The sequence below is a fragment of the Psammomys obesus genome, unplaced genomic scaffold (genome assembly GCF_907164565.1).
Source record: "Psammomys obesus unplaced genomic scaffold, mPsaObe1.curated_primary_1811, whole genome shotgun sequence".
NCBI lineage: Eukaryota > Metazoa > Chordata > Mammalia > Rodentia > Muridae > Psammomys > Psammomys obesus.
Window position 1 is genome coordinate 26,387,306 of NW_026592510.1, and position 15,190 is coordinate 26,402,495.

General features: G+C 47.6%; 1 protein-coding gene across 1 annotated transcript in view; it reads right to left on the reverse strand.

Moving 5' to 3' along the window:
* Nucleotides 1–1,339: 1,339 nt before the first annotated feature.
* The window catches only part of Chrm1 (cholinergic receptor muscarinic 1), a 16,026-nt gene continuing 2,175 nt past the window's right edge, over nucleotides 1,340–15,190 (reverse strand). Inside the window, exon 2 of the mRNA XM_055613959.1 lies at nucleotides 1,340–3,837. Within this exon, the coding sequence (XP_055469934.1) occupies nucleotides 2,385–3,767 (1,383 nt within the window). The 5' untranslated portion in view covers nucleotides 3,768–3,837 and the 3' untranslated portion in view covers nucleotides 1,340–2,384. The remainder of the gene's footprint in view (nucleotides 3,838–15,190) is intronic.

Sequence of the window (15,190 nt, forward strand, 5' to 3'; positions counted from 1 at the left end):
GGATGACCTTCCCAGGTAGAGGAGGCCCTTCTTTTGGTCAGTGGTATACCAAGAGATGCACACCCCAGCTAGAACCTCCAAACAAGCTCTCGAGGTACAAATGCTTCTGGGAGGAGAAGCTAAATGTGTGGGGTGAATTCCCATTGGTTTCTCTGCAGGGATTTTTTTTTTTTTTTTTTTTTTTTTTTTTGCCCCCTCAGACTTTAGCCTGTACCAGAAAACCTCGAGGTTGCTGGTTTCAGACAGCTGGTTTCCATCCTCAGAATGCCCCTTTTAGTAAATTTGTGGTGACCCCCAGATATTTGCCTATGTAAGTTCCCAGGTGACAGTGATGCTCCTGGTCTGGGCTACTGTGAGCTCAGCTGGCTTCGGGGAGTCATGGCAAACTACTGCACTATCCAGCCTAGAAGAAGATCTTTGCTCATCTGTGTACCCTGTTGGGCTCCTGTGCCCAACCTCTAGTTAAAACATCAGACATCAAGGTTTCTGCTGGGCTTTTGTGGCTGGCAGCATATCATGTAGGCTGCCCTACATCATTGTTGGAGAAGTAGTCTGTGACTCCCTGGGAAGAGAACTGGCATCTAGTGACAGTTACTCTAGGTTTCTGCGCTGTGCGCTTTCTTTTGTTCCTGTTTTCTTCTGCATTGTCTCCCTGTGACAGTGACAGACTTTAGTGGCTTTGCAGAGTTCTGTATGTTTCCCAGCAAATCACTGGCATTAAATTGGCCTTGGGACTCCCAGCCACTACTATGCTTTGCTGACCACTGCTCAGGACAGTGGGGTTAATCTCTTTAGGTTCCTTTTCATTAGACTTTGGGAACCTCCCTTACCGATATAATGCTGTGGCCTGAGGGTTACCCTAATGGAGTGCTTTGGCCTAGAGGATCCTAGGTCTGTCATCTCCATAGTCCAGGGTTCACGAGGTTGTGGACTACCTGGAAGCCTGGGTGCTGCCTCGTGGGCTAATCCTAAACAATCCTCCTGGGTCTCCGGGTCTTAGTTTCCCCATCTGCAAACGGGAGTTTGGAGGAGTTTTGTTCTCCCTGGGTATGATAAGGCCCCAGAGCAGATATATGCAGAATATATAGGGGTGTTTCATCTAGTCACCTCATTTCCAGAGGTCAGATGTGCCTGGTTTAGCACCACTCACCTGAGCCCTGGATGCCAGGGTGCTGGGGCCCACAGGCTTTAGTCGCTCTAGCCCTTCAGTGCTGTCCCCTGGATCCACCTTAAATGCTGTATGCAGCCTACATTCTGCAAGCAGTACTTCTGCCTTCCCTGACCCAGCAATCCTGGCCCTGGGGCCAGGACAGGGAGGAATTCCTCGTGGTGCCTGCTGGTTACGTGGCTTTTATTCACAGACTCAGCATATGCTGAGGATGGAAGGAAAGAACAGGGGACAGGCAGGGCCTGGAGATTAGGGTTGTAGGGAGGCCATGCAGGGGTTGGATTGGGAGTATACAGAAGAGAACCTGCTGGCTGGGCAAGGCTGAAGGCAGGCAGCATGCGGGAGCTCTGGCTAGATCTGCCCAGAGCAGATCCACCCAGGGTACGGCTGTGAGCCAGGAGGGAGGGATGGAGATTACTTTGGGGCAGTGAGAGAAGAGGATGGGTGTGGGACTGGATAGCAGGCACCTTACCCCTCCCCCACCCCAACCCCCCCACCGGAAAATGGCATAGAGGACCGGTTAGGACACCTGACATTTGGTCCTGCTACTGCTTTGAGGCTTGGTGTGTCTAGCCAAGCGGATCTCCTCTGGTGTTATTGTCCTGCTCACGTGTAGACAGTTGCCTTGGAGGTGACCCACATGGGGATGACCTGGGGGCATTTGTAGGAAGCCTGGACAATCTTGGAGATCGTGCCTAGGGCCTACCCAGATGGGCTCTGCCTGTGCAGGGAGAGATTTCCAGCCAGGGGTCACCAACTCCCTTCTGTCCCGAACTTTTCTCTCTGTGCTTGGTGTCAGCTCCCTCATGTAGATCCAGGGGGCGCTGTCTCCCACTGCAATCCAGGCCCCTTGCTGTGCCAAGGAAGACTGCGCAGTAAACTACTGGCCCGCCCTGCTGGCTCCTGACTTCCTGCCTAAAGGCAAACAGGAGTCCAAAGCCTGGTTCCTCCTCCTGGGCCTTCTTCCTGGTGAAAAGCCCATTCCCACACAGCAGGGATCAGAAAAACCAGTTCCCCGGGTTTCACTCCCTGTATGGGAATAGCAAAGTTTGGAAAGCTGGCAGAGACTCTCTGGGCTGTCCAGGAAGGTGACCCAGGGGCCTGGGAAGTCAGGGGAGGTCTGAGCAGAGCCCTGGGGCTGAAGATGTAGCCCATGGACACTTTCCACCGGCCTCTCCCTGGAGCTGGGGTGAAAGGATGCAGGAGAGGGGGGCCACTAGCACTGGCGGGAGGGGGTGCGGTGCACAGAGCCAGGGCGCTTGGGGATCTTGCGCCAGCGCCGCTTGTCCCAGCGGCAGAGCAACAGCAGGCGGAAAGTGTCCCGGAAGGCTTTGTTGCAGAGTGCGTAGCACATGGGGTTGACAGTGCTGTTGACATAGCACAGCCAGTAGCCCAGCTCCCATAGGGTCTCGGGAACGCAGTCCTTACAGAACGTAGATACCAGCACCATGATGTTATATGGTGTCCAGGTGAGGATGAAGGCTAGCAGGATGGCACTCAGGGTCCGAGCTGCCTTCTTCTCCTTGACCAGTGAGAAAGTCTTTCGCTTGGCCAGTTGCTCCTTCCCTCGAGGTTTTTGCCCCTTGCCACCTCTGTCTCGGCCTTTCTTGGTGGGCCTCTTGACTGTATTTGGGGAGCTTTTGGGGGGCTGCTTGGTGGGTGCCTGTGCTTCAGGATCTACCATAGGCATCTTGATCACCACTTCTGAGCCGGGCTCCTCGCCCTCAGAGGATGTGAGGGACTCCATGGAACCTTCATCCTCCTCTTCTTCCTCCTTCCAGCTGTAGGCCTGCAGAAGCCTGGGCGTCCGGCAACAGCGACAGCAGCGTCCTGGTGGTGACTCTGGCGAGCCCTCAGCCCCTGGCTGTGACCTCTCTGAGCTGCTGCTGCTGCCACCACCTTTGCCCGGTGTCTCAGAGCCCTGTAGGGCTGCCAGCTCCCGGGCTCGGTTTTCTGTCTCCCGGTAGATGCGCCAGTAGAGCGTACACATGACTGTGACAGGGAGGTAGAAGGCGGCCATGGCTGTGCCGAAAGTGATGATGGGTTGGGAGAGGAACTGTATGTAGCACTGCCCAGCCAGCACTGTCCGCTCCCCAACTAGGTACTGCCAGAAGAGGATGGCTGGGGCCCAGAGGACAAAGGAAACCAACCAGGCCAGGCCAATCATCAGAGCTGCCCTGCGGGGTGTACGCTTGGCTCTGTAGCTCAGGGGTCGGGTCACTGAGAAGTACCGGTCAAAGCTGATGAGAAGAAGATTCATGACGGAGGCATTGCTGGCCACATAGTCCAGGGCCAGCCAGAGGTCACAGGCCAGTGTGCCCAGAGCCCAGTGGCCCATGAGCAGGTATGTGGTGTAGAGGTTCATGGAGAAGGTGCCAATGATGAGGTCAGCACAGGCCAGGCTCAGCAGGAAGTAGTTGTTGACTGTCTTGAGCTCTGTGTTGACCTTGAAGGAGATGAGTACCAGCAGATTGCCTGTCACTGTAGCCAGAGACAGGAGGCCTGTGGTGATCCCGATGAAGGCCACTTGCCAGGGACCTTTTCCTGGTGCCAAGACAGTGATGTTAGGGCTGACAGCAGGGGCCACTGAGGTGTTCATTGCAGCCAGGCAGGATGAAGGGGCAGCCCCTTCCTTCAGTCACAGGTTTTCCTCAGAGTAAGGACATCACCTGAAAAGAAAGGAGACGGGATTGGTTGGGCCACTGGGCATCTCTGGCATCCGAGTGGGAGAATAAAAGAATACAGCCCCTGACCTATCAGAGCACCAGGCAAGACAGCATTACCATCACCTCCAGGCACTGGCACCTACTCACAGAGGTTAACATCGTGCTTTCCAGACCAAGGAGATTTGCCAGCTATCTGGGGTGGCCCTTAAGCCTAGAGATTTGCGTCTTCATTCCAGTTTCACCATTTAGACTCTGAGCCTCAGTTTTCGCCTTGGGAAATTACTGCTAATTCCTGTCTTCAAATTTTTAAACAATATTAATTTGTTTTTATTTGATGCATATGAATATTTTGCCTGCAAATATGTTTGTGCACCATAGGTAAACAGTGTCCAAGGAGGCATCAGGTCCCCTGGAACTGGAGTCACAGACATTGTGAGCTGCCTTGTGGGTGCTGGGAATTGAACACCAGTTCCCTGAAAGAGTAGTTGGTGAGTGTTCTTAACTGTCAAGCCATCTCTCCAGCCCCTAATTCCTGTTTTCCATAAGTTTCATGCAGCAGGAATTGGGAGAGCTACTTTGGGTACAGTCCTGTGAAATTTTCCAAGTATTTCACTAAACCTTATTAAAGTCTTCATTTAAGGAGGGCTTGCTACATGCCAGACACAGTGCTAAGCACCTAATCAAGTTATCTAATTTAACTGTCCTGCTCATCCTTAGCAGGAAGGCCCTTGTCATCCCTTTCTTGCTGGAGGCAATGGTGACTGAAAGGCTTCAACCTCTGCTATAGCCACAAGATGCTGAGGGGGATCAGAGCCCAGTTCCTCCACTTGCTGTGCATGAGCTGCTCCAGTGTGATTCTTTTGTCAAATAAAGAGTGATGGGAAGAAGGAGAAGGCTCCAGAGAAGAGGGCTGGGAGCGGTGGCACACATCTGTAATTCTTCACCTGGGAGATGAAGGCAAAAGGATCAGGAGTTTAAAGTCCGTCTTCTGCTACATAGTGAGTTTGAAGATAGCCTGAGCTACAGGAGCCTCCAGAGAGGAGGCAGGAGACAGGGAATGGGGTACATGGGAATGCATGTGTGTGTCTTTATGTCTGCACCTTCTTTCATGGATTGTATGTGAAGTAGGCAACAGGAACAACAGCCTCAGCTACCAGTCAGGTGAGGGTCTGGCCCCAGATGGGATGTGGGCGGCTCCCCTCCCTCTCTCTGCTCTGTTCCTGGGCCCCAGCTGCGAGGAGGGCAGCATGGGGAACAGGAAGATCCCCCAGACTTTCTGGGATCTGGAGTCTGGCCCATGCACTAAAGTTGTGAAAAAGGAAAGGCCAGGAGGTAGAGGAGGCCCACAGCCAAAGCAAAGGCAGATAAAGAACTGAAGGTCCCACTCAGCTACAGCCCAGCTGCTGCATGATTTGGTGGGCCCTTTCTTACACCTCCATCTGCCCACTGACGGGTCCATTTGGGGTCTTCCTAGCCCAAAGCTGTGGCCTTTAGGATTATGCTATTGGGAAGATTCTAAAAGAGAAATGGTGGGTAAGAACTTTCCAAACCTTGGTGTCGCTTGGGGCCTTGGTCTGTGACACAGAGACTAACGTGTTGTGCCTTTGATCATGTATGACCTGGAGTATGTGTGGCGGGGGCCACCTCCGTGGCTCTTGGTGAACTGTCATTGTGATAGAGATCAGTGTGTGACAGCATGAGCAAGAAGGCCTGTATCTGTCAGCGTGTGCATGTGTGTCTGAGACACTTAACATTTGAGGGAGTATGTGTGACGTCACAGTTAAATAACCTAGCCTCCAGAGCTAGGCTGCCTGCATTTAATACTACACAATATTAGCTGTGGGAGAAATAGCAACAAACGAGAGTATTGGTGTTGCCAGGGTTTTTAATTTGTTTTTGTTTGTTTCTTTGATTTTTCAAGACAGGGTTTCTCTGTAGAGCCTTAGCTGTCCTGGAACTCCCTCTGCAGACCAGGCTGGCCTCAAACTCAGAGATCTGCCTGCCTCAGCCTCCTGAGAGCTGGGGTTAAAGGCATGCTTTACCATGCCTATGCCCAGTTTTGTTTTGTTTTGAGACAAGGTCTTATGTAGCCTACATTGGCTTGAACATTTCTTCGTAATCGAGAATGACTTTGTACTCCAAATCCTTCTCCTTGTCTCCCCCACCCAAGTGCTGGGATTGCAGATGAGGCCTGTCTGGATTTGAATCCATGCTTCATCATTTACTGTTTGTGATATTGTTAGTGATGTAATGTAGGAAAAAAAAATCATCCATAGGAGCTGGAGAGATGTCTCAGCAGGTAAGGATGCTTACTGAGCTGGGCACACACCTTTAATCCCAGCACTTGGGAGGCAGAGGCAGTGGGATAGCTGTGAGTTTGAGGCCAGCCTGGTCTACAAATCGAGTCCAGGGCAGCCAAGGCTACACAGAGAAATCCTGTCTTCAAAAACCAAAACCAACCAACCAAACAAACAAAAACAAAAACAAAACAAAACAGAAAGAGTGCTTCCTGCTCTTCCAGAGCACCTGAGTTCAGTTCCCTGCACCCACATGGCAGCTCACAATGGTCTATAACTCCGTTCCTGAGGATCCTACACCCTCTTCTGGCCTCCGTGGGCACCACTCAAATCAGGGCATGGATATATGTGCAGGAAAACACCCATATTCATAAAATAAAAACAAGTACATCTTAAAAATTCTATAATTCACTACAATACAACTCCCATACCTAAGGTTAAGAAGAGGAACAGCGAGATTGTAAAAGCCAGAGAATCAAGGAGTTTGCTGTAGATGCTGTCTTAAATGAATGTCAGAAGCTACACCCATAAGGTCTCACCAACATGACTGACTAAACATGACATGTTAAAGTGGGAGCAGAAAGCCCACAAGGTTTTAAAACTACACAAAGAATTACAGGCAACTAAGGAATGCTGGGAGTGGGAAATCTAGTCTTCCTCAGGGAAAGGCACACCAAATGGTTATCCAATACTAAATGGTCAGCCTTGAAAACATTCATACAGATGGCTCACACCTGTGTTCCTAGCACTTGGGAGGCAGAGGCAGGGGTATGGGATCTCTGAGTTTGAGGCCAGCTGGGTCTACCAAGAGAGTCCAGGATAGCCAAGGCTACACAGAGAAACCCTGTCTCTACCCTCCAACCCCCTTAAAAAAAGAAAACATAGATACAAATAACATTATACAGACTGAACAAGTTGCATTTATGTATTTAGGTGTATACACACATGTATGTAACAACAAGTAAGGAAAAAGGTCATAAACTTGCAAGACAGCAAGGAGGAGTATTATGGAAGGATTATAGGGAGGAATGGGAAGGAAGGAATGATGTAATTATATTATCTCAAAAATGAAAGAAATATTTAAAAATAAATCATTCATTAATTTATTTGTGACAGGGTCTTATGTAGTATAGGCCTGCTTCCCTTTCTGTATAGCATGCAGGAGGATGACTTTGAACTCTGGATCCTGCTTCTATCTCTCAGGTGATAGGAGTAAAGGCTTGCACCACCGTATCATATTTTATTGTTAATTTATTACTATTATTTTGTTTTTTAAAAAAGATTTATTTATTTATTTTATGTATATGAGTGACAGAAGAGGGCACCAGATCACTTTATAAATGGTTGTGAGCACCATGTGGTTGCTGGGAATTGAACTCAGAACCTCTGGAAGAGCAGACAGTACTCTTAATCACTGAGCCATCTCTCCAGCCCTGTTTTGGTTTTTTGAGACAGTGTAGCTCTGGTTGTCCTGGACTTGCTTTTCAAGCCAGGCTGGCCTTGAACTCAGAAAGATCCACCTGCCTCTGCTTCCTGAGTGCTGGGATCAAAGGCCTGTGTCACCGTACTTGGTTTGCCCTTTTCTTTTAAGTGATGTTATGTCTATACCCATAGATTCCTCACTTAGGATGAAGGGATTAACTAAGAGCTTTAAGCTAATAAACTACCTCAAAAAATTGTTGAGAGAATTAAGTGAGTTTTTGAAAATCAAGTGCTTAGAATGGCTCTTAATGTACAGTGAGCATTGGGTCCCCATTAATTCAGTCTATGTGGGAATGAAGGCTCCCTCCTGCTTAAGAGTGTACACTTCTATTAAAAACCTCCCCTAAAGAGGGAGGAATAGTCTTCTTCAGGGATTGAACCCAGTGGGTTATCCAATACCAAGGGTCAGCCCTGAAATCATATACATACAAGTAACACTAAAGGGACCAAGCAGGTTGTATTCATATATGTAGGCATATATACATACATATATGTAAAAATAACAACTAAAAAGAGATCATGATTTTGAGAGGGAGCAAATTCTGGGGGTACAGGGAAAGTATTAGAGGGAGGAAAGCAAAGAAAATGATGTAATTGTATTTTACTTAAAAAACAAAAACACCTCTCCTAAGGTTGGGTGTGGTGGCACACACCTTTACTCTCAGCACTCAGGAGGCAGAGGCAGGAGGATCTCTGTGAGTTCAAGGTTGTCCTGGTCCACATAGTGAGTTCCAGGACAGCCAGAGCTACGATGAGAAACCTTGTCTTGAAAAAAAGAAAGAGAGAGAAAGAAGAAAGAAGGAAGGAAGGAAAGAAAGAAGAACCTTCCTAGAGGGCTTGAGTACAATTTGTGGTAAATCACTTGTCTAGCTTATTCAGCCTTCATAGGGCCTTGGGTTTCACCTCTAACACAGGACAGCAAATCTCTGATCGTGTAACGCTGGTCACCGGTCATGGTGCCTGTTGCTGTTGGACAGCTCACCCTGAGTCGCTGCTAAAGTATTTCTGCACATTCATGCATTAGCTTATTTAATCCTGTGTGTGTGTGTGTGTGTGTGTGTGTGTGTGTGTGTGTGTGTGGTGTAAGGAATCAAACATGGGGTCTAATACATGTTCAGCAAGTACTCTACCATTGATCCTCAGTCACAACTGAGGATTTGTTTGTTTGTTTTTAAGACAGAGTTTCATCTCACATAGTCTGCACTGTCCTGGAACACACTATGTAGTCATGGGAGAGCTTAAACTTTTGATCCCCCATCTCCAGAGTGCTGGGGTGAGAGGCATGGGGGTACCATGCCAGTTTTACATGGTTCAGACAATGGAACCCCATTCTAGGTAAGCACTCTACAAACTGAGCTGCATCTCCAACCCCTCACACTGGGCCTATGACCTAGGCACAAGTTTACAGATAAGGGAACTGAATGAGACCCAAGGGAAACAGCATGAAAACCTGCAGAAGATCACACAGAATCCCAGTCGTCCTTTCCAGTGAAACTTCATTTACAAGAACCTATGACTGAACAACAGCACCAACAGCAAAACAAACAAAAATACGAGAAATCCCAAACAAATACAGCAAAGAACTGAACATCACTGGAGACCAACTCACTAATTTTAATTTTAAAAACATTACACAAAAACACAATTTACCTGCCACCTCCACACCCACCAGCCAGCACTGTGATTCAAGCCCAGGACTTTGTGCGACTAGACAAGCACTCTGCTACTGAGCCACAGTCCTAGATCCTCACACAGTTTGCTATGTACAACCTACACTGGACTTGAACTCATGACTGAGCCTCCTTCTTTAGCCTCCTGAATGCTGGGATTAGAGGCATGAGCTACCACATCTCGAAAAATACGATTTATCTTTATTGTCCAGTTTTGTCACACACTTTCTGAACTACAGTCGAGCACGGGGCTGGAGGCTGAGATCAGGATGGACGGGTAAGGCTGCTGGTGGCCACTCTCTTGGGAATTTGGCCTGCATAGGCACTGTCTTTGATCGTCTAAACTCAGGGCTGTTTAATGCCCAATGCACAAAGGGAATATCCGAGGCCCAGCAACAGCAGATAGGCATTGCCAAGGTCTCCTTGCTCCTAGACTGAGTACGGTCCCCCATGTGTCACCTCTGTGTATTTTGGGGCAACAGAGCTGAGCAAAGGCCTGTAAAGGAACTGGAGCAGAATCACTGGCTGGACAGAGAGGCTGCACCCTCCCAAATGCAGAGGCCTCCTCAGGCTTAGGGTGAGGGGGATGTCTATCTTGGCCACAAAATTTAAAGGTGCCCCCAAACCTGATGGTAAATAAACTAATATTTTATGTAATATGAAAACAAATCAATCTATGATGAATAAAATGTCAAAGGCAGGATTCAGCCCTACACTTGTGGGATCCCATCTTTTTAGCTTTACCTTAAACCTAGTTCCCATGGACCTTTATTTACAGAAAGAGTTTGCCTGTTGCAGAGTTGATGGATTGATAGAAACTAAGTCTCACTATGTAGCCCTATGTAGCCATGACTGGCTGCAAACTCAGAATTCTTATGCCTTAGCTCTCCAAGTGCCAGGATTACAGCCATGCTCTACCAAGTCTGGTTTGTTATCTGATTTTTTAAAAAGTTCCAGGCTGTAGCAAAATTATCTGAGAGGCTTTCACCCAGCAACTGATGGAAGCAGATGCAGAGACCTATAGCTAAACATTGGCTGGAACTAGGCCCTCTGCACATATGTAACAGATGTGCAGCTAGGTCTCCATGTGGAACTCCTAACAGCAGGAGCAGGGTCTGTCTCTGACTCTGTTGCCTGCCTTTGGTTCCTTTCCCTAACTGGGCAGCTCCTTTCTCCCACCCACAACAGGAGAAGATGCACCTAGTCCTACTGTGACTTGATATGCCAAGGTGGGTTAATATCCATGGGAAGCCTCCCCTTTTCTGAGGAGAAAGGGAGGATGGGAAGATGGGAGGATAGAGTTAGGGAAGGTGAGAGGGAGGGACTAGGAGGAGAGAAAGGAGGGAAAGCTGTGTTCTGGATGTAAAGTAGGTAAATAAAAAAATAATGTAATTAATTTAAAAAGGTTTCAGGCTGGATGTAGTGGCACAGATCTGTAATCCTGGCACTCTAAAGGTGGAAGCAGGAGGATGTGGAGTTTAAGGCCAGCCTCGTTTACATAGCAAGTTTAAGGCTAGCCTGAGCTATTTGTGACTCTGTCTTAAGAACAAAAAAAACAAGAAAACAAAACAAATCAACAACAAAGCTGCAATATTATCTTTCTGGGTTATAAGGTTTCTTCTCTCTCTGTCTCTCTGTCTCTGTCTCTCTCTTTTTCTGTGCTGGGGACATGACCTTGTGCATACTAAGCATGTATTTTACTACTGAGTAACACCCTGTACCCCTGTGACCCTTCAACTTTTGCTTCAAGGTGAGTACCTCACTTGACTTGCTCCAGTCTTGGCATCAGGGCTGAGGACCCACGGCTCTGGGATGAGGCTCAGTGGTATCCCTTCTTCCATTGTTATCAGTACACTCTCTCAGCATTTCATCATCTCCTGCCCCTCACTCCCCAGCTGCTGGCTGGGTCCGGAAGCAAACACACAGTTAAAGACCTCTGCTCTTCTTCCAGTCTCCCTGTCCGTATCTGCTTGTCACCTTCCCTGTCTTTCCAGCCCTACCCCCTACTCCAGCTCTTTCCTGGTTCTTAATCTGCTCTGGTGTATAAAAGGGGATTTGGAGCATCCTATCATCTCTGGGAGGTGTGCAAGGTCCTGAATACAACATCTCCAGATGCTGTGTAGAGAGGACCTAATTCCCTGAGGTGAAGCTGAAGGCTCACTCAGGTCCCTTCACTAGGAGCCGAGGGGATGTCAGCTCTGGGTGGAAACATGGTGACCTCTTGCCCATCACGAGCTTCTCTTAGATGCTAGTGGTGACTGCTATGAATGATGCAAGTGCTTTTATTTGATTTAATTTAATCTTTTCTTTTGAGACAGGGTCTCACTGTATAGCCCTGGCTAGCCTGGAACTTACTTTGTAAACCAGGCTAGTCTCAAACTCATAGCAATCCACCTGCCTCTCTGTCTCTGGGTGCTGGGATTATAGGTGTGAACCAGCATGCCTGGCTAAAGCAAATGCTTTGAGTACAGGACACCAGAGAGAAGGGATCCAAATATCCTCGGAGGTGAGGGAAGGCTGGCAGTGTCTTCCCTCAATGGCTATAAATTCCTGCCAAACCTTTTTAACAATCAAACTGGTAGCCACCACACTTAGGACACGTCAGTCACTAGGTACTGGCTATGTTCCTTTGTTTGCTGAACACTCTTATCTCTGTAGAGTAGGTGAGGTAGCCGAGGCTCAGAAGGCTGGGCTGCTTTCTGATGGTCCTGCTAGTGGCGTTGAGATTGTGACACTAACTTGTTTTGTCACTAACTTAGCCAGTTGCTCTGTGCCTCTCTGATGTTTGTCTCCCACTGGGAATGTTTAAGGAGAAAGGGCTGAGGTTTTAGGGAACCAGAGTCAGATTTTCACCCTTTAGACCCTCCACTCTCCTCAGTGATGCAGCTCCAGGTGGTCGTGACCCTGCTTTTCTGTTACAGTGAGAGCAGGGTAAAGAAAGAGTAAGAGTTTCACAATGATCTACTGTAGTCCTTGCTGTGCAGCCTTGGCAGGTCTTTGTCTTAGCCTCTCAGGTGTTAAGATGAGACATCTATGCTATTATCCTTAATCAATTTGTTTTTGTTTACTTGTTTTTGTTTTGTTTCTTTGCTCTTTTTTTTTTTTTTCTTCCCTGTACTGGGTATTGAACCCAGGGCCTTGCAAATGCTAGATTTCTAGCTGCTATTATCTATCTATCTATCTATCTATCTATCTATCTATCTATCTATCTATCTATCTATCTATCTATCTATCTATCTATTGAATAGGGTCTCATGCAATCCAGGTTAGCTTTGAACTCCCTATGTGCTGAGGATGACTTTGAACTTCTGATCCACCTGTCTCTACTTCCCAAGAGCTGAGATTACAGGTGTGTGCCACTATACCCAATTTATGGGGTGCTAGGGACTAAACCCAGGAGATCTGGCCTGCTAGGTGAGTAGACCACCAATGGATCTATATTCTCAGTTTTGTTTTATTTTTTTATTTTATTTATTTATTTATTTATTTATTTTTTTTTGAGATGGTTTCTTTGTGTAGCCTTGGCTGTCCTGGACTTGCTTTGTAGAGCAGGCTGGCCTTGAACCCACAGAGATCCACCTGCCTCTGTCTCACTGAGTGCTGGGATTACAGGCATGTACCACAGTGTCTGACTGGTTTTTCATTTTGCTTTTAAAAAAGTTTAAAATTTCTGGGTGTGGTGGCATGCCTTTAATCCTAGTACTTGGGAGGCAGAGGCAGACATATCTCTTGAGTTCCAGGCCAGCCTGGACTACAGAGTGAGCTACAGGACAGTCAGGCTATAGAGAGAGACCATGTCTTAAAAAACAAACCAACCAACCAACAAACACAAGTTTAAATTTATGTCTGTGTGAGTGTATGCTGTGTGTGAGGGTGATGGTGGAAGCCAGAAGAGGGTGTCCCATCCCCTGGAACCGGAGTTACAGGTGGTTGTGAGTTGCCTGATATGTATGGGTGCTTATAAGTGATTTAGTCTGAGGTCTCACTATTTAGTCCAAGATGGTCTTGAACTCTAAACAATCCTCTTGCTTCAGCCTTGTGAGTACTGGAAGTGTAGGTGTGTACTACCATGACTGGCCTAACTTTTGCATGTATGTGTGTATACCCTGAGTTGTTTTCCCATTACCGATATCAGGCTAGCTGGCCTGTAATCTTCTGGGGGTTCATCCTTGGAGGGGCACCAGGGTTAAAAGCAAGTACAGATGCTCGAACTCAGGCCCTCACGCTTGCATGACAAGCATGTTTGCTCACTGAGCCATCTCTCTTTAACTCTCGATCAGGGAGATGACACTACGTGTTGATGATGGCCACTAGAGGATGGTAGACGTGAATTAACTTGGTTTCTCACAATTGTAACTATCCCAGGCTGAGAGATGTGGATTGCAGGGTGGGTCAGGCAGAAATCCCTTAAGTCAACCCTTAGCTTCAAGCTTTTGTCTCACCGACCTTAGGCAAGCCACTATCCTGATCTGAGAGCCTTTATGTAGGATGGGGCGGAGTTTCTAGTATGAGTATTTGTGTGTGAGGGTGTGTGCATTGCTGAATGAGACTAGGCAATGGTGGGGGTGGTGAGCCCATAGCTTGGTGGGGATGAGCTGGGATCTTGGAGCTTTTCATGTTTTGGGCACAAGAAGGTGTTAAGAAATGCAGAGTGCTTTTCTGCCCAGGACTGTTGCCTCCTGATGAAGACTGTTGGGAGCCTTTAATAATATTACTATTATTATCATAGCAACTGATATTTACTGGCTGCTTGAGTATACCAGACATGGCTCTACGCATTATATGCATAACTTAATTTACTTGTTATAACTCCTTGAGAGTAGATTCTATTATCTCTGATTTACAAAAAGAGGTGACTTTAAAACTCATCAGTGATGCACTCGTCTGCCACGGAGACCCATCTTGGGGAGCCCGTACCCTAAACTGCTCTTGATGGGGTTTGCCGGGGAGTCTCTCCACCCATATCCACTAGCTTGGCCAAAGCCTAGTTTGAATCAGCCAACAGACCTCACTTTAGATTCTGGCTTGTGTATATATGTCATTTATCTGTGTGATGAATTATGACAGTGTGGGGGAGGGGGAGATCTAGCCTTAACTCTGATGGAGAAGAAAGGTAGGGGCTCTGCTTGCTTCATGTACTGCTTTATCTTGGGGCTTGCTACACAGTAATTGCTCAACAAATATCTGTGGAACAAATATGTGAATGTATACATGAAGGGAGGTCCTCCTTAACAAGTTCAGGCTCTGTAGACTGAGGATGAGCCTGTGGGGATCACGGCCAACTCCAGAGCAGGGTCTAGGGGTCCCTCTGCTTTTATGACCCCTTATCCACCAGGACTCTGTTCTCTTGGGCAAGGGTGTGTCTGGCATGAGAGCACAGGGGAAAAATGTGCAGGAGCATCTTCATCTGTTCAGTGGTCCAAGAAAATCCTGCTCTATTGAGAGGCACAGGGAAACTAAGTGAGGTTCACAAATAGAAGTGGAGTGGTGTGTGTGTGTGTGTGTGTGTGTTTGTGTGTGTGTGTGTGTGTAAGTTAATGTGGGCTCCAAGAGTTATGGGATGAGGTCAGAGTCTCTAACACAAGGCAGGCCAGACTGATGACCGCCAGGGCCCTGAACCAATCCCTAGGGACCAGGGATCTGGCTGGTGAGAGAAGGGAGAAAGAAAGGAGCTACTGGGGGAGGACAGGAAGGGGGTGGGCGAAGGATTCCTGAACATTAGGTTTTCCTAAGCATGGTCAAGGAGTGAGAACGGGAGGCTGAGAATGACAGCATTGCCAGGGAAGATTTAAGAAGGAAATGTGGAGCCATCTTGTTATTCTGGGGCTAGAAGCTGTCAGAAAATCTGTCTGGGGCAGAGATAATAATAATAATAATAATAATAATAATAATAATAATAATAATAAT